This window comes from Lepidochelys olivacea (assembly GCF_965140295.1).
Source record: "Lepidochelys olivacea isolate rLepOli2 genome assembly, chromosome: 8".
In the NCBI taxonomy this organism is placed as follows: Eukaryota; Metazoa; Chordata; order Testudines; family Cheloniidae; genus Lepidochelys; species Lepidochelys olivacea.
The window spans coordinates 41,799,420-41,819,113 of record NC_140418.1 but is presented as its reverse complement, the minus strand read 5'-3'; the positions used below and the strand labels follow the sequence as shown (position 1 = coordinate 41,819,113).

Below are 19,694 nucleotides of genomic sequence, written 5' to 3'. Positions count from 1 at the left end.
GAGAGTCCAGTGGAAGGCAACAAAAATGATTAGGGGGCTGGGGCACATGACTTATGAGAAAAGGCTGAGGGAACTGGGCTCATTTAGTCTGTAGAAGAGAAGAGTGATGGGGGATTTGATAGCAGCCTTCAACTACTTGAGTTCCAAAGAGGATGGAGCTAGGCTGTTCTCAGTGGTGGCAGATGACAGAACAAGAAGCAATGGTCTCAAGTTGCAGTGGGGGAGGTCTAGGTTGGATATTAATTAGGAAAAACTATTTCACTAGGAGGGTGGTGAAGCACTGAAATGGGTCGCCTATGGAAGTGGTGGAATCTCCTTCCTTAGAGGTTTTTAAGGCCCGGCTTGACAAAGCCCTGACTGGGATGATTTAGTTGGGGATTGGTCCTGCTTTGAGCAGGGGGTTGGACTAGATGACCTCCTTAGGTCTCTTCCAACCCTAATCTATGATTCTATGATTAAGTGCTATAGTCTGTGTTATATAGGCCACACTAGATGATCACATCACACAATACTCCTGACTTTACAATCTATAAAACCCACAATGGGATTTATATTCCCAGACTGGACTGGAGTTTGGAGCAATGCAAGCTCCACTGAAGGTGAGGGCTCTGGCTTCTCACAGCTTAGGTGTCTGTCTGTTGAACCAGTACAGTTCTCCCCAAATGTAGCTCACTTGCAGCCCATTTTCTGTTTAAATTTCTGCAAATATTCTCATTCATACTATGCTCAGTAGTCTAGACAATGTTTCCATCGGAAGAGTTGCTATGCACTACCAAATAAGTCTTAACTATAGCAGTGCTACTGTAAGAGCTATGGAGACTAAAAGTACACTCATCCCAAGAACATATCAGTGGTTCCAAAATGTTTACAAATGGGACAGATTTGTCTTCTATGCTGTATTGCTTGAGGCAATGGAGAAAGTATTATTTGCTTTTTGAGCCAAATCACCTTTCTTTTAAAAAGCAGAAGGCTTTTGAGCCCATTTCCAGAAAAATTACTTTCAATGGCCTTACCTAAGTAGTAAAGCTTAACTATCCATCAGACACCAAGATGAGTTAAAATGGACCCTTGGAGTATTCAAGTAAAGGTAGTGTTCCTTCCCAGGTCTCCTTGTGTGTCTCCCACTGAACGCCATTGCTAAGAAAACAAACAATGGGCTAGATTGCTGGGTCTGATTAAGATGTGCTCAGCACAGGGCTTGGGGCTGCCACCTTTCCTCCCCCCAAACCCTGGCCCCCAGCACACTGGCTGCAAGGGTCTCCTAGGTACTGCATTGCTAGCTGGTGATCACGACCATAGCACTCATGAGCTGGCCACAGCCCCTTCCCACCCACCAGCACTGTGCCAGAGCCTCACGAACAGCTAGTGAACTGACTAAATGAGCGAGGATGAAGTTTAGATGCAAAACTACCCAGTTACATTTTTAATCAAACCCTTTATTCAGGCTAGATTTTTTGTTTGGTTTGAGGGTTTTTAAAAACTGTAGTTTTTGGCCTAGTCTAATAAACTGGTGTCGTAATCAAAATGGTGAGGCAGGGAAGGGTCAAAGGTTGGGAACTGCAGTCTCCCGTGACTGTAGCTGCCCTGGAAAAGTTGGGTAGAGTCCTAAGAGCACAATAACTCCTTTCGAGGTCCTCCAAGGGTGCAGAGACCCTCCTGTGTGTAGTGCATGTAGCTAGGCCATGGTTGCATTTCTGTGAACTCCTGCTGTGAACAGTTCAGCAGTGATGTTTTCAGAGCTGCAGCAGTTTGGGGGGAGACAGTGCATAGGGCTACAGGGGGCAATGAACAGTCATGTGAAGGGGGCTTTAGCAGGGATGGGGAGGGGTAGTAGGGTTGTTGCCGTAGGGGATGGGTTCTGTATTGCAGATGGGAAGAGGATTGTGTCTCTAGGCCAAGACATCAGTGCTAGAAGGGCACTCCTGGCACAGTTGTCTGCTTCCCAGTGCACAGAGGCAGCTGGGCCCTGGAGAGTCCTCCAACTCCAGAGTCCTGGTAGAGAGCACAGTCCTTCACCCCAGCTGCCCTGCCCCCAAATAAACATGTTTTTAACAGTTGTTCAGTGAGAAAAAAATCTGCTGGCTAAAGAATGCTGAACTTGAGCAAAGGCGGCACTCCCCTCTCCAGTACAGCTGCCCGGGAAATGCAAACAAAGACTAAGCCCGCAGGCTCAGATTCACCCCCACCCCTTCCAGGAATGAGATGTTACATGAGAACAACTGTGAAGCCAAATTCCCAGAGATTCCCTCTTGGGGTTATAGCACATGGACCATGAGAATAAGGGATTCTATCGCCCCCTGAACTTCAGCAAGCTTCTCATGCTCTTCCGAGATGCAGCCTGTCACAGGGGACATGGACGTGGGAGAGGGAACATTTCACAGGAGGTTCTGTTATTTAAGATGCCAGCATTGTGGTGGAAGGCAGAGATTACACTGTGGCATTCGTCACAATAATAATGGTCCTTTAAAGGATTCGTAGGGCCAGGCAATCCTGTTGTGGCATATCCTGCCAGATTTTGCAGCCTCAGGTGGGAGACCTGTGAGAAGCCCTGGGGAGCTATGCGAGGAGTAAGTAAGTGCCCTTTCCCCCTGAGCTGGCACCTGTAACAGCACAGTGACTCCTAATGCCAGGTTGTGTTTCAGGTGAAAGCTGACGACCTGCCACTAAGGGTGTTAGCCTTGGCACACTGACTGGATTTCTGAGGCTTATTACAGTCTGACAGTCAGATCCCAGCAGCCAGAGTGGGATGGAGGAGACCTGGGAATATTTCACACTGTAGTGAGGATGGTTGGTGGAATCTGGAAAGCTCTTCTTTAAATACGTGGGACATGGCATCTGACCATGGGGATATATGTTTAGTTCTAATTCCTTTCATACTGTGGCACTGACATGCAATCCTTGGATGTGCCTTGGAGTCTTTGGAGCCTCCTTGGATGTGCCTTGGAGTCTTCTGCAGGAGATCCTTTGGAGGTTCATAGCAGGAAGTGCTAGAATCCAAGTCATGGGCAGGGAGGACTTGGTCGAAGTAGTGGCAGAAATCTGCTTTAGAGAAAGACTAGAGCCAGGGTGTAGGACCAGTGGTCTCAGCCAACCAATGGCAGTGCCTAAGGGGCTGGAATCCAAAGACTGAAAAAGGCTGTTATACTTTTCCACCATCATGTTTGTCTTAATCTTGAGAATTGTCTCCAACAGTTTTCTCCAGGCAGAAAACTCATGTCCAAACCTCCTCATTTGCTCCACAGTCCATTTATTTTTTGTGCTATTTAACAGCGTGACCTCATTATGGAATTATGCTTCATTTCACTACAGAAATAAAAACCTATCACCGCTACTAACAATGGGCTGCAAACCACAAAACAACTGTAAAAATGTATTTGCCACCTAGAATTTAATATTAGTAGGAATTATGTAATCTTCAATTTAGAACATTTGCAAATATATTCAGACAGGTTAGTTGGACTCAAACTTAGAATAAGAATGCATGGCACAACCAGAATTTGATGTTACAGAGATGGCGAAGGCAATTTCAGAAAGTTAGGACAAAACTTTGCTCTTTGATCTGTAGAACAGACCTGAGCATGATATTCTTTACCACTGATGTGCATGGAATGGCATGCATGAAGGGAGAGTACAATGTAGCACTGGCTGTGTTGTGATGCTGGCAGACCAGGTGCCAGTTCATGCCAAGGTCCCCATGTCTCAACTGAACACTGACAGATGCATAGATGGAATCTGTCTGGTTCACTTGTGGGTTAATATTCATAGATCAGGTATTTGAATTATAGGAAAGTGTGTAGTGTTTGGACTCTGTTGAATGCTTGTGAGTTGCTGACTGCCTTAAGCTTACTTGTACTATCTGTATTCCATATTGTAATGTAATACCTGAGTGGATGAAGCGTGAGCCTCTCTGACTGTATGAATCACCATATAGGAGAGGGACATAAATTAGTGTGAAGAGCTGCTCTTCTATAAAAATTGCTATGTCCCTCACAAAATAGCAGACCCATTGATACCAGATCGGCTCTAGAAACTCCGTACATCTTTATTGAGAAACGATCAACAAAAGGACTAAAGGCTCTTGTTCTGCTCTCCTCCTCATGAAGATGTGTCATACAAGTGGACTCCTCCCACCAGCTCAGTTTGCAGCTCAGAGGACATGGCAGAAGGGGGATAAAAACCCGAAACCAAAGGAACTAAGGACCTCTGTGCTGCTTGGTCTCTGGGTAGGCAAGGAGTTTCTAGGCATAAGCAAGAGATCCCCAGCTAAAGGACGAATAGAGCTTGTTGATTATAGAAGTCTATATTACTTTTTGAAACCTAAGACTGTAATTCATTTGGGTGTCTATGATTTCTTTCTTTAACCTTATAAATAACTCTTTAATTTCCTTTTCCTATTTATTAAATCTTCATATAGTTTACTATTGGATTGGCTATAAGCTTTGTCTTTGGGGTGCGACCTAAAGCACAACTGACCTGGGGTAAGTGACAGGTCTTTTGGGATTAGGAGTAACCTGAATATTGCTGTGATTCTTGGTATACGGGCCATCTATCACAGAGATATGCACGCTTGGGTGGCAAACAGACTGGAGTACCCAAGGGGACTGTGATTCTGCGCTAAAGCTGTTAAAGTGCCTGAGGAGTTTTCACTTAGTGCAGGTGGTTGGTGAAATCCAAGTTTAGGACTCACAACCGATTTGTGCCTGGTGTTTATCAGTTTGTCTTGACGTTGGTACTTGTGCTCTTGTATTACCATTGGGAGTGTCACACTGGCACTTAGGATTAAAGTGCCTAGAGAACAGAATATTGATAAAAATATCTGCTTTGCAGTTCTGAGAGCAGAATTTGGCTTCATATGGAATTATATCCATATTTACAGTCAATATCATGGATTTTTTTTTAATCTATTTAAGGGATTTTATAGTGTCCTTATCCATCAAATGGAAAAACAAACTTGTGTAATAATCCTAGATTTGCATCTGAAACACTAACTCTGCAGTTCAATTAATTCATGACTCACTTTTTACCCCCTTTGTGTATGGTATGTTCCTAAGTAAATTCCATCCCTGTATAGGGAAAACTAACAGCACCAAAACTTGCTTGTCAAACTACAGTAAAAACCATAATATATTCTCTTTTGTATTAACAAAGGGGCGGGACGCACAGCAGTTCTCTCTGAATACATGACAATGGATTGCTTATTTAGCAATTTAGGAAACCAACGCATTATGAAATATTGTTGGGGAATTGGCCTTTATGATCTCATTTCTCTATTATTTCCTTTCTAGCTACATATGAACTCAAGTGACACAGATCAGTTACTTTTGTGCACAAAATACCTGAACCACTTTTTTCAGGCTTTTTCTTATTAATCTTCTCCTTTCCCATAAAATACCATACACAATACCAGCAAATGCCTAGGATAAGCAAATGGTTTGAAGAGAATACAATCTGTCTGGAAGCTCCAGTCAAAGGTGAATCCAATCCAGGATCTATTTTGATTGAGGTAATGCAGGAAACTGCTACAGTTTTTTTGTCAGTTATGCCTTTTGCACATCTTTGTTTAGTGAAAAGATGGAAAGTGGAACTAGACACTCCTGAGGCTCTTTCACAGTGTGACCAGAACCTGCATGGGAAATTCCATAAGAAAGCCCGTTCTTTTGCAATTTCCATCCCTACTGCTAGATCAGGGCTTTGGATAAGCATATGACTGTTGGGATACATATATGGACTGAACAGAACCACTAGGTTACAGTAGGACTGTACTAATGCACACACTTCTAGGCTATCAGTGAATAAAGAAAATGGCAATCTCTCTCCTCTTCTCAGCCAAGGCTGTAGTGAAATATCACCGACAGCTAGGAAAGCATGGTTCTGACTCCTCTCCAAAGCCCTTCTGTCTACCAGTGGGCAGTCTGTACAGCTTAAAGGAGTTTTAAAGCCACTAAGTGTCTTCGGAGCACATATCCCACTGAAAGTCACTGAGAGTTGTGCTCCTAAATCACTTATGGGCTTTTGGAAATCCCATCCCGGGAGTCTTGGTGGGAGCTAGAAGGGCTGGGGCAGCTCTGCAGGCACGGTGAGCCACAGGGACTTTTACCCCTACCTCTCCCATGCCCTCCCGCACATCGCACTGCCTCCTCAGGTCCTTAGCCCCCCATCCACACACATTGGCTTCCTCAAATCCCAGACTCCAACACGGCTCCCTCCTACCACCCTGGGCCTTTCCTTCTGGCCCTCGCACATGTCTCCAGCCCCATCCACCTCTACCACCCATGCCCCAAGCTCACCTAGATTTCCATCTTCCCATGCTTCCTCCTCGCTGGCTCCTCCAAACCCCATATGGTTCCAGTTCTCCATCAACACCTCTTACCCCATGGTGTCTCTAAACCCCACTCCTCACATCTCTTCAAGGACGATAGCTTTCTCAGTGTTCCGCACACCTCATGGCCCAAAACCATTGCTACCCCTCCAGCCCATCTCCCATAAGGCCCTAGTTCCTCTGCTTTCTCCAGAGCCCATAGGCCTCCTGATATTCCTGCGTTAGCTTGCCAGCCTGTCCTGAGCACTGCTCAGCATCGTATGAGCTTGCTATTGAATCCACAGTTGGAAACAGAAAATATAGAGGAAAGCCTTCCATAATTTCTGTTTGCAAAGTGAGTCCCAGACACACGCTAGAAGGCACAGACCTTCCAGTCTGGGGCCCAGGTGGGTAGCTGTGCCAAGGAGTCCTGGGGGATACAGACTAGGGTTCTGTGTGGAGAGGGAAAGATTAATTGCCAGGGCCTAAAAGTAGGTGGGGCCTATTAGCCTCCTAGGAAACCAGCCTGCAGCAGATTAAAAGAAAGAGGCACTAGCTGTTGGGAATAGCTGAACTGCCAAGAGGCACTGTGAGGAAAATCAGCTGCTCCTAGAACGACATGCTGCTTCAAAACTGAGAAGAGAACTGTGGAGCCTGTTTGGGAGCTCTGTCTCACTCCTGAAGGTTGGAAATAATTGGATGACTTTGTTTGCTTGACCCTGAAGGCAGAGAGAGATGGAGACTTTATTTACTTAACCCTGAGACAAGGGAACTCTGGGAGGAGGTTTTTGTTTTTCTTTGTCATTTGTGTGGGTCTTTTTGGCTGACGGACCATTCACCCACAGTCTAGAGCCTAAAATATGGAAGTGGCATTAGCAAATGGATCTAAGTTGAAAGGACATTCAGAACCCACAGTCTAATTCAGTCACCACCACAGTCCTTGCTACTAATTACTCGCTATTGGTTATTCACTGTTTTAATTGGCATTTTTAAAGATTTAAGAACGTTTTCAAACTATGCATCATACCACTCTGATAAAGAATGCTGACAACAAAGGGTAGAAGGAATCAGGATTGGAGGCTGCTCGGCACAATCAATCAGATGGCCTATATAAGATAGTTTGTTTTCATCAAGTTCACAGAACAGCCATACTCTCAGCAGCCCATCTGGTTGTGAGGCTGAGACGGTTTTGCATCCCATTGCAAGTGGTACTCATGAAACGACAGATAACAAGAGCACAGCTGCTCCGAGAAGCATTTCAAAGGCAGAGTGAAGACAAATCCCATTGTGTAGCAGTAGAACATGGACATATCGAGTATGGTCCAGTATGACGTGTGGCCACTCTAACTCCATAGCACCATACATGCCAATCCCTGGGAAAAAAGATGGGAAATCTTATGGGCATCTGATGACCTGTTCTGTCCTTTGCTCACTCCATGTGCCCCTTGCTCTTCTCCTCCTCCTACTGTCATCCTCTCTGTTTACACTCTCCTTCCAGGAGCTTCTTGGATCCATTGATATGCTGTGACTCTGTTACTGGTATTTGCACTGAGCTGTGTGAATCAGCTCCCATATAAATATCACGTATCACTAATTTCCAAAATGTACATCTTTCCTCTTTTCTTATGCAGGATTTTGTTTTTTTGGGGGTGGGGGGTGGGAGAGAAGAGATAAGAGGAGGTAATACAACCTGCTTTGGTTTGGGGTACTGGATGGCTGAGGGGCCTGACAACAAGATATAACTTTTCACCTCAATGATCATTGAGGACCAACAGACACTATCATCTGAAGTCTATATGGCACATTCATGGGAAATGACTTGGAAGTGTGCAGTCCAGTCTCTCCTGGGCTGGTGTCCATATAACAATCTGCCATCATATCTGACACTAATGGCACCCCTTAACTGATAATCAGCAGTGATGCCAAGGACTGAAGAGAGCATGACATCCCACCTCCACTCGCCTCTAGGCATGCTCACTCCAGATCAGCACTGAGGCACACTGGCAGGGCAGTGACGCTTGCATATGGCTGCCTTTACTGTACCTGTTCTGAGTGGAAAACCCTTCCATCTCCAGGACTGCCAAGCAAATACTTATCACCAGTACTACATACACCTACCAGCAACGTTCCTTCTCTTGTATGCGGGGCCTACCTACTGGTTTTAGGCCAGTGGCCATGGCTGAGTGGAAAATGTGGAGGTATTGCTCAGAACAGCAGTCTCTAGAGTCATGTCAGATAGCTCTGCCAAGCTCCATCACCGGAAATCACACTGGAGCAGCTCAGTCATTCTCTGCGAGGGTGCAATGAGCACTACTGTGTGCCAGCTGTATTCCACTGGCTAGCATGGGGAGGATGTGGTGATGGGGACAGGACCCTGCTCTTATCTTGCCTCCTTTGTAGAGGTTAGAGCCACCAACAGTTCTACTCACTTGCTCAACGACGGGGAGTGTAGGATCCTGGGCCCTCTTCCCCACACTGTGACTGACGCAGGGCCACTCAGTTAATCACTATACATCTACCTGCTAATTCTTTTAAAAGCTAAATGTTTGGTTTCTGGAGCACAATTCTGGGCCAAGTTGTGGATTCAGTGGCTGCAGAATGCAGGGACCCTGGATGCTAAGCAGAAGGATCAAATAGCCTCCTAGGCCACCCTAATGCTCTTGGGAAGGGCCGTAGCTAGAGGCAAGTGATACTCTGCTGGTATCTGTTGCTCTAGCAACTTTGCTAGTAATTTCTGGGAAAATCAGATCTGAGAGATTCAGAGATATTACTCACTGGTGACAGATCTCTTAACTCTTTGAAGGGTTCTTGTGAAAATTTGGTACATCAAGGGGCCTGGATAAATAGGAGCCTCCTGAAAGTTGCCATCAATCTTTCTACCCACCGGTATGTGCGATTCCTAGGAGACATTATTTTAATCCTACTAGAGTGGGAATGAAACTAAGGACAACGTTGGTGTTGAAATGGAATGCTGCTGTTATACTGTCCCTGAAACAGAGAACTGGGTGCTGACAAGGACACACCACTCAGTTCAAACCTTTCCAAGTAAGGGTAACACTTTGATTGTACTATCCCGAGTCTGCTGCCTCCCACTCGATTGGCACGCTCTAACCTACATGGACTATGGGTTTCTCTGTATTCCAGTCTGCTCCATTTTGAGGTAGCTTGCACATACCTGAATGGGACAGGAGCCAACATGGTGCCCTAGGGCCCCCCAAAAATGCTCATAATCAGGTAGGGATGGGAAGCCCATAGTATCGGTGGGGCCAGCTTTTACTTGTGTGGTCACAAGGAAGTGTGGAACTTCAGGCTGCTGGAAGGGATGGGGAGGGGTGTGATGTTGCAGTCTATATGATTTTATAAAAATATGCTAATGAGTGTGAATATAATGTAACTTGAATATGCTAGATGCAAAAGGTCTGTTGTAAGGTATCATTACAAAGCTTATAATCTACTGAGTGTGGTCATCCTATTTGTATAAATGTATCACTCTTGTACCTGAAACTAGAAATATAACTCTGAGGTCCTATTGTAGTTAATGCAAAGTGTGGGCCATTAATGGTGGTTTGGAATCTTAATGGCTCCCATTAACCAGGACAATTACCTGTAGATAGCTCTGTTTTACTTGTAAGTCTTCCTGTATACCTGTGGGCTGGCAAGTGGGTAATGAAGTCTTACAGTGACATGTGATCATGTCACCTGAATTGGAATCCATCTTTAACCTGGTGCTTTTCCATTGAGAAGGAGAGTTGGGAACCCAGAGTGACAAAGGATTCCCACCTTATGCAAAAGATATGTAAGTGGGAGGAACAGAACAAAAGGGGCTGCCATCATGAGAAATCCCCTAGCTACCACCTGAGCTGGAACAAGGGCTGTACCAGGGGAAAGGATTGTGCCCAGACTAGGAAGGTGTCCAGTTTGTGAAAGAAACTTATTGAAACATCTCTGAGATTTTATCTGTATTTGGTTTTATCACTGTACTAGACTTAGACTTGCGTGTTTTATTTTATTTTGCTTGGTAATTCACTTTGTTCTGTCTGCTACTACTTAGAACCACTTAAATCCTACTTTCTGTATTTAATAAAATCACTTTTTACTTATTGATTAACCCAGAGTATGTATTAATACCAGGGGGGGGGAGGGCAAACAGCTGTGCATATCTCTCTATGAGTGTTATAGAGGGTGAACAATTTATGAGTTTACCCTGTATAAGCTTTATACAGGATAAAGTGGATTTATTTGGGGATTGGACCCCATTGGGAGTTTGGCATGTGAGTGTTAAAGACAGCAACACTTCTTAAGCTGCTTTCAGTTAAGTCTGCAGCTTTGGGGCATGTGGTTCAGACCCTGGGTCTGTGCTGGAGCAGACTGGCGTGTCTGGCTCAACAAGACAGGGTGCTGGAGTCCCAAGCCTCTCCTTTTAGTGTCACTGCATCGATATGGGAGAAACTCCCAAAGAGAAGCCCTCCCTCTGTTCTTCTACATGTACACAGGAACTCCAGAAATACGGGCTGCACAGCAGAAGTGAGATGGTCACAATCGTCACACAGAAAAGAACATGCAGTTTCTGGTGATGAATTGAAAAAAGCAGAAAACATGCCCTTCAATGTAGGCATCAGAGGATCAAAAATTAAAGCCAAAGGAAAGCACGATCCACTCCTTTATATTATCACCAGTCCCCAGCTCAACAATTCTCATTTCCTGACCAGCAGAGCAACAACGTCACCCAAAACAAAAATGCTCAAGTCGACAGATTCACAGATTTTAAAATCAGAGAAGACACCATTGTGATAGCAGAGGCCAGAGAATCTCACCCATGAAGCCCATAACTTCTGTTGAGCTACAGCATAAATTTTAGAAAGACATCTAGTCTTGATTTAAAGACTTCTGCAGAATCCAACACACCCCTAGGTAACAGGCCAACACCTGAAACATCAATATGAGAGGTGGTAGAAAAAACAAATAAAACAGCAACCAGCTGGATTGCTTCAGATCCCTGCACAGGACTGTTGCTGTAGCAGATACCTCAGCACAGTGATGTGTGCAAAGCTAAGGCAGACTGGTACCAAAGGGGGAATCTGGGGAAACTGGGAGACACAAAGTACCGTCCAAATCAAGAGAGCACGGATTTATGGCTAATGCACCAGAATGAAGACAGAGATCACTGGAAATAATCAAAAACTTTACATCAAAGAACAGCGATGAAAAGTTGTGAATAATCCTGGGAAAAAGAACAGACTCAGCAGCGATGGCATCCTGCTAAATGGCAGCGTGCCCTCGGATCAGATGGGTGATAAATCTGCTAAAGAGTACAGCCCCGTCCTAGTCAACTCATACCTAACTGACAAACCTGAAAGGCATACCCACCCTCTTCCATTCTGGCAATGCTCCATATGAGTCCATAGGACTGACATGCTGTAACATCTTTTAAACTGTGATCCCCTGGTTGCTGGCTTTGCTTGTGCCCAGGCTGTCCTGACAGTCACAGAAAAAAAAGTGGTTTGTAACTGTTGTTCTTCAAGATGTGTTGCTCATGTTCATCCCACACTATGTGTGTGCATGCTGCATGCAAGGTTGCCGGAGATTTTTCCCTTAGTGGTATCCGTAGGACTGGCCCTCGCACCCCCTGGAGCTCCGTGCACATGTGCCAGTATAAGGGGTGCCGCGCCCTCTCAGTTCCTTCTTGCTGATAACTCCAACAGGTAGGAGGGCAGGTCATGGAACGGACATGAGCAACGCATCTCAAAGAACAGTTATGAAAGGTTAGTAACTGTTTTTATTTCTTTGAGTGCTTACTCATGTCCATTCCATGCAGGTGGGCTCAGAGTTTATGGATGTGCTGTACTGCAATACCACTCTTCTGAAACTGGCATCATCATTTTCTGTTGGTGATGGCATAAAGGGATGTGAAGGTATGAATGGACGATGATGCAGATGTCCTGGACTGGTATTTGCGTGAGGAATGTTGCTGACGAAGCCTGAGCTCTCGTGGAAGCAAGCAGTCATGATGGCTGGAGGTGGAACCTGCTCCTGCTCACAGCAAGCCCAGATACAGGTGGTTATCTAGGACGAGATTCTTTGGGATGACACTGGTAGTCCTTTCATCCTTTCCGATACTGCTAGAAAGAGTTGTGTAGACTTACAGAAGGGCATAGTCCTCTTGATATAGAAGGCCAGGGCCCACCTAACATCTAATATATGGAGCCGACGTTCCTCAGCTGTCTTGTGAGGTTTTAGAAAGAAGACAGGCAGAAAAATGTCCTGGTTGTTGTGGAATTGCGACATCACCTTTGGCAGGAAGGCCGGATGGCGGCGCAGTTGGACCTTGTCCTTTAAGAACACTGTATAAGGGAGTTCTGATGTCAGGGCTTTGATCTCTGAAACCCTTCTGGCTGAGGTGATCGCCACCAGGAAGGCAACCTTCCAAGAGAGGAACAGTAAGGAACAAGATGCTAACGGCTCGAAGGGAGGCCCCGTGAGCTTCGACAAGACCAGGTTTAAGTCCCATGAGGGAACTGGGTAGCGAACTTGAGGGTACAGTCTTTCCAAGCCTTTGAGAAATTTGACTGTCATCTCGTGGGAGAACACTGATCTGCCCTGCACTGGAAAGTGGAAGGCTGAGATGGCTGCCTAGTGAACCTTAATAGATGAGAGAGCCAGACCTTGATGTTTTAGGTGGAGCAGATAGTCCAAGATAGACTGCAGAGAATACTGAGATGGAGAAAGATTCGGTTCAGAGGCCCAACAAGTGAAACACTTCCACTTAGCCAAGGTAGCCCTGGTGGAAGGCTTTTTTCTACCTAGCAAGATTTGTTGAAGCCTTGTTGAACCAGAGCTGCCTGGAGGGAGGTCCTGGCCACTGTCTTGCATTCCCCCAGGATGGCCATGAACTCCTTCCTCGACTCCTGCAGCAGGGAGTCCTTAAACTTGACCACAGAATCCCAACGATTAAAATCAGACCTCCCCAACAGAGCCTGCTGGTTAGAGATACGTAACTGGAGGCTGCCTGTTGAATAAACCTTGCATCTGAACAGGTCCAGCCTCTTAGCCTCTTTATTTTTGGTGGTAGCGATTGACTGCCCTTGTCTGCCCTGCTCGTTTGCAACCGACACCACCAGGGACTCAAGGCGGGGGGAGGGAGATGTGAGTACAGGTACTCAAACGCACTGGCTGGTACATTGTACTTCTTCTCCATCCTTTTTGAGGAAGGGGGCAGAGATGAAGAGGTCTTCCATAGCCCCCTGACAGGTCCCAACACCGCCTCATTAACTGGCAGGGCCATTCTGGAGAGAGCCGCTGCAGCCGGGATATCAACTAAACTGTGCGCAGATTTCTTCAGCTTCTCAGCTTCCAGCCCCAAGTTTGTTTGCTCCCGGGAGTCGGGGGTGTGTCCCAGACTGGACTTGGCACTCTAGGCAAAGTTGCTGGAGCCAACAGTGGCTCTGGGGAGGACAAGTGGCCTGGCATGGGTCTTACTGTGCTAGTTACTCCCCGCTTGTTCCTCTTCAGCACCGGGGAGCGCCCTCTCTCGGTGCATTGTTTTTTATGCTTCTTCCTCAGCATGGGGATGGAGAAAGGTGCCAGGAAGAGCACAGTGTTTGTGGAGCACTTCGCAGGGAAACCAAAGTTCTTGGCACCGATTCGGAGCGGCTCGGCTCCGAGGCCAGTCTGAAGGCTGCCACCATGAGTAAGGCCTTCAGACAAATGTCTCTATCTTTCTGAGTGTGCGGTCTGAAGACCCTGCAGATCTAGCCCTTCTCCTTAATGTGAGTCTCCCCTAGGCACTTTAGATAGCTAGAGTGCGGATCACTCAGTGGCATGGGCTTGCTGCAGGCGGCACACAGCTTGAAGCCCGGGGACTGGGTTGATGGCAGGGACCACTATCCACCCTATATACACTAACAAAGAACTATATACACTGACTACAAAAAAATATACAATATACAACAAAGTCTAAACCACTAGGAAAGAAGCCTTGTAAGAGCGAGATGAATCGTTCCAAGCAACTGTCACGGGTGGAAAGAAGAAATTGAGAGGTTGCAGAGCTGGTGGCACCCCTTATACGACAGCATATACGCGTGACTCCAGGGGGCGCCAGAGCCAGTCCTTTGGATACTACTAAGAGAAAAATCTCCAGCAACTGTGCATGTGGCATGCACACACCTAGCATGGAATGGACATGAGCAAGCACTCAAAGAAGAACCTGGGCTACCAGAACTCATAAAGAAAAGGAGGTTACTTACTTGTAACGGGATGTGCAAGTCCTTGTCTGTATTCCACTGAGGGTCTATGCATGTGCACCATGCATCTGAAGCCAGAGATTTTGAAAGCTGTAGCGTCTGAGATGATAATGGGTGGGATGGATTGACTACATCTCCCATTCCTTCTCCACCGCAAATCCAAGAGATCCACAGCAGAGGGGATGGAAGGCAGGTATTGGAATACAGATAGGGACCACATGTATCAAAGAATCTCCAGTTTCAGGTCAATAAACTTCTCTTCTTCTTCAAGTGATGGGCCCTATTGTATTCCACTGAGGGTGATTAACAAGGACTACCTAAGTTGGAGGAGGGTGCAAGGATGAGGATAGAATGGTTGAGCGAGGGACAGCTGTGCCAAAGGAGGTATCTGTTGCTGAGTCCTGCACCCAGGTGTAATGTGTGGCAAAGATATGTACTAAACTTCACATGGCCACTCTACATATGTCCCAAAGTGGCACATTGTGGATGGTGGCCATTGTCAAAGCTTGGGCTCTCGTGGAATAGGCCCTCACCCTGGGGAGTGGAGCCAGTCCCGACAACTGATAGCAGAGTGTAATCCACTTGGAGATTTTCTGTGTGGAAACTGCTTGACCCTTAACTCTCTCAGTTATTGTGATAAACAATCTAGGAGATTTCCTGATTGGTCTTGGCCTCTGCAGGTAGAAGACATCAAGGGATTGGAGTCATCATTCCTCTTCCAAGGTGTGCAGCTTCAGAAACAAAGCAGGTAAGTGAATGGGTTGGTTGAGATGAAACTAGAATAGGACCTTTGGCAGAATCTTGGGATGCAGGGGCAGGGAGACATTATCCTTATGGAAAGTAGTGAAAAAGGAGGGTCCGCCATCGTGGCCCCATCATTCACCTACCTTTCTTGCCCAAGTGATAGCCATAAGGAAGACAACTTTCATGGAAAGGGGGGATACAGAGCACGAAGCCAGTGACTCAAAGGTCTGTTTCATTAGTGTTGATAGAAATAGGTTGAGGTCCCAATGGGGACCAATGGGTTGTACGAGTGGGAAGGTTCTGACAAGTCCTTTCCAGAACCTAGTAGTCAGTGGGTGCATAAAGACAGAGCCTCCTTCCATGGGGGGAGGAGGGGGTTGAAAGACACTAATTGTCACCAGGTGTTCCTTAAGAGAGATGACAGTGAAACCTGATGACTTCAAGGACCGGACGTAATCCAAGAGGAGGGGAATCTCCACCTCTTCTGGGCCCAGGAGGTGACATGTTTCCACTTGGTCTGGTAGGAATGCCTAGTGGACTCTTTCCTGCTGCTGGAGGGGATGTTTTGCACTTCTGATGAACACGCCCGTTCTAGAGAAGATGCCCAACCAAATACCACACTCTGAGGCGAAGCATTTGCAGATCGGGATTCTGCCATTATGCTGCGTCAGTAGCTCAGGGAAAGTGGGGATGGGAATTAGGGGACAGGCTGACATGCAGAGGAGGTTGGGAAACCAGAATTGTCTGGGCCAGTCTGGGGAGATCAAGATGACCATTGCTCTCTCCTGTCTGATCTTGTGGAGTATTCATGGCAGGAGTGGCAGAGGGGAGAAGGTGTAGTTGATCTAGTCCGACCAACTGAGTATGAGAGCATTGTTTTGAGAGTGGGGATCAATATCCCCGCAGAGCAATATGTGCTGCATTTGTTGCTGGTGAGGGAGGCAAAAAGGTCCCTGGTCAGAGTCATCCATTGGTTGAAGATGTCATGTACTACAGAGTTGTGGAGTTCCCACTCATGATCAATCACAAACCGTCTGCTGAGAGAATCTGCAATCACGTTCTGAGTCCATGGAAGATAGGCTGCAGATAACAGGATCTGGTGGGTGATGCATCAATTCCAGATGTTGACCACCTTAGTACACAGAAAGGTTGACTTTGTGCCCCTTGTTTGTTGATGTAGTAAACAGTGGTGGTGTTGTCCGACATGATAAGAACATGATAGGAATGGATGTGTGACGTTACACCCCATAAGGCTGTATGGAAATATGCTTATGAATGTATATATGACATAGCTGGAATATTTTTTATGCTACATATGCCATGTAACATATCTCTGTAAAGGTTATGATCTACTGAATCTATTCCTCCTAATTGTATGCATGTATCATTTTTGTATTCGAAGTTATGAATATTGGCTGTGGACTTGCTTGATTTTAAGTAGCGTTAGTAAAGCATTTGGTCAGCTTCTTGAGAAAGGAATGTGGAAGTTAAGTGCCCGATCAAGAAACACTTAACGGACAATGGATCTTGGAAGGCTCCAATCCACATAAGAAGTCTACTTGAGAATGTTCAAGGTAGCATGTGAACCACGGCTTCTACCTGTAAGTTCTGAGTCATGCATGGACATGTGACTTGCCCCGGTGACTCCAAAACTGCCTCTTGTAGCTGGGGTTCTACAAGAGGGAGTTTTGGAGTCAGCGGGGCAAGTCACATGTCCTGTCTCTACAGGGGGAGAGAGGGGTGTCCACCCACAAGAGAAGGTCTATTTACACCCCTGGGAGACCCCTCCATTTTATCTTCAGCTGGCTCAAGAGATAGCCTCTTCACCCCCAAAAGATACCTGAAAGAAACTGGAACAAAGGACAGTAACTAGAGGGGGTGTGAGTGATTGCTGGACCCAGACTAGAAGGAGACTAGTCTGTAAAAGAAAACTTACTGGAACTGGTGAGGTTTTTATCTGTATTCTGTTTTATTACTGTACTAGACTTAGACTTGCGTGTTTTATTATATTTTGCTTGGTAATTCACTTTGTTCTGTCTGTTACTACTTGGAACCACTTAAATCCTACTTTCTGTATTTGATAAAATCACTTTTTACTTATTAATTAACCCAGAGTTTGTATTAATACCTGGGGGAGAGGGGCAAAAGCTGTGCATATCTCTCTATCACTGTTATAGAGGGTGAACAATTTATGAGTTAACCCTGTATAAATTTGAGATTACCCTGTATAAGCTTTATACAGGGTAAAACGGATTAATTTAGGGTTTGGACCCCATTGGGAGTTGGGCATCTGGGTTTTAAAGGCAGGAATACTTCTTAAGTTTCATTCAATTAAACCTACAGCTGTTATGGGGCGTGGTTCAGACCTTGGTCTGGGTTTGCAGCAGGCTAGCTGGTCTGGCTCACACCAGGCAGGGCACTGAAGTCCTAAGCTGACAGGACAGGAAAGCAGGAGCAGAAGTAGTCTTGGTACATCAGGTGGCAGTCCCAAGGGGGTTTCTGTGATCCAACCCATCACACATAGTATCATTTTTCTGCCCCCTTGGGGTACGGGTACATGTGGCTGGTGTATGCCAAACTGTTCTAGCTAGCTCAAGGATGGTATCATCTGTCTGGCACTGATGAGTGAAGTATGTCCAGCAGTTTATGCTGAGTGTCTTGGATCTCCTCCAGGGGAATATGCAGCTCTCCTGCTACTCTAGGCAGGAGATCCTGGAATTGGTGGTAGTCATCACAGGATGGAGGGATGCCAAAGCCACCGCTGCATCACGTGAGGATGATGGGAATCTCTCCTGACCCGGTGGTACCACAGGAACCAGATTGAGTGGCTCCTCTTCCATTATAGGTTCTGAATGTCTACTTGAAGGCACCGGAGACAGTGAAATGGATGAAGTCTCCCTAACAGAACTGACGAGTTCCAAGGGTGGGTATTGGGGCCAGGGTCCCCAATAGAGCCAGCATGATGGATCAGGAGGGAGTTGTGGAGGGCCCCACGGAGCAGGGAACCAGTGACTCCGGGGTGATTGGAGTGTAGGATACTGCCATGATGTAGAAGGCCTCGTTGGTATTTGTAGTTGCGGGAAGGGATGGAAAGTCCCTATCCCTCATCTGATTCCTCCGAAGATGAAAATTTGGAGATCAGTTCCATTGTTGGTACCGTCAGAGCTGGCGGAAGCGTGTAAACTGCCGGAGTGAGGGGTGAGGAGTGCCTCAGATGTGGCATGTCCTGTGCTGAGATACAGTCTCCTTCGAAGTAAAGGGTCCCAGAAGGCATGTCGATCTCAGCTCTCCCAGGGCCAACACTTCCTGGGGCTCTGGTGCTTTTCCCAGCCTCCCTGGAGTCAAGGGTACTCTGTCAGTCTCCAAAACTGTCATGGGAGCAATGGTATTCCGCAGCGCAGATGACTCTGTAGATCTTGCATGAGAGGAAAGTGATCAGGAACAGCCAGCATGGATTCACCAAGGGAAGGTCATGCCTGACTAATCTAATCGCCTTTTATGATGAGATTACTGGTTCTGTGGATGAAGGGAAAGCAGTGGATGTATTGTTTCTTGACTTTAGCAAAGCTTTTGACACGGTCTCCCATAGTATTCTTGTCAGCAAGTTAAGGAAGTATGGGCTGGATGAATGCACTATAAGGTGGGTAGAAAGCTGGCTAAATTGTCGGGCTCAACGGGTAGTGATCAATGGCTCCATGTCTAGTTGGCAGCCGGTATCAAGTGGAGTGCCCCAAGGGTCGGTCCTGGGGCCGGTTTTATTCAATATCTTCATAAATGATCTGGAGGATGGTGTGGATTGCACTCTCAGCAAATTTGCGGATGATACTAAACTGGGAGGAGTGGTAGATACGCTGGAGGGGAGGGATAGGATACAGAAGGACCTAGACCAATTGGAAGATTGGGCCAAAAGGAATCTGATGAGGTTCAATAAGGATAAGTGCAGGGTCCTGCACTTAGGACGGAAGAACCCAATGCACAGCTACAGACTAGGGACTGAATGGCTAGGCAGCAGTTCTGCAGAAAAGGACCTAGGGGTGACAGTGGACGAGAAGCTGGATATGAGTCAGCAGTGTGCCCTTGTTGCCAAGAAGGCCAATGGCATTTTGGGATGTGTAAGTAGGGGCATAGCGAGCAGATCGAGGGACGTGATCGTTCCCCTCTATTCGACATTGGTGAGGCCTCATCTGGAGTACTGTGTCCAGTTTTGGGCCCCACACTTCAAGAAGGATGTGGATAAATTGGAGAGAGTCCAGCGAAGGGCAACAAAAATGATTAGGGGACTGGAACACATGGGTTATGAGGAGAGGCTGAGGGAGCTGGGATTGTTTAGCCTGCAGAAGAGAAGAATGAGGGGGGATTTGATAGCTGCTTTCAACTACCTGAAAGGGGGTTCCAAAGAGGATGGCTCTAGA

The 19,694-nt window shown here is 46.4% G+C and overlaps 1 protein-coding gene across 5 annotated transcripts in view; it reads right to left on the bottom strand.

The window, feature by feature from the left end:
• ATF6 (activating transcription factor 6) overlaps positions 1-19,694 on the bottom strand; it is a 419,899-nt gene that overhangs the window by 99,746 nt on the left and 300,459 nt on the right. The window contains exon 16 of one of the 5 annotated variants that reach the window (XM_084636802.1): positions 1,020-1,137. The exons of the other annotated variants lie outside the window; for them this stretch is intronic. Coding sequence (XP_084492928.1) covers positions 1,028-1,137 — 110 coding nt within the window. The 3' untranslated portion in view covers positions 1,020-1,027. Of the gene's footprint in view, positions 1-1,019; positions 1,138-19,694 lie in introns of those variants that run through there. 5 annotated transcript variants of the gene reach the window in all.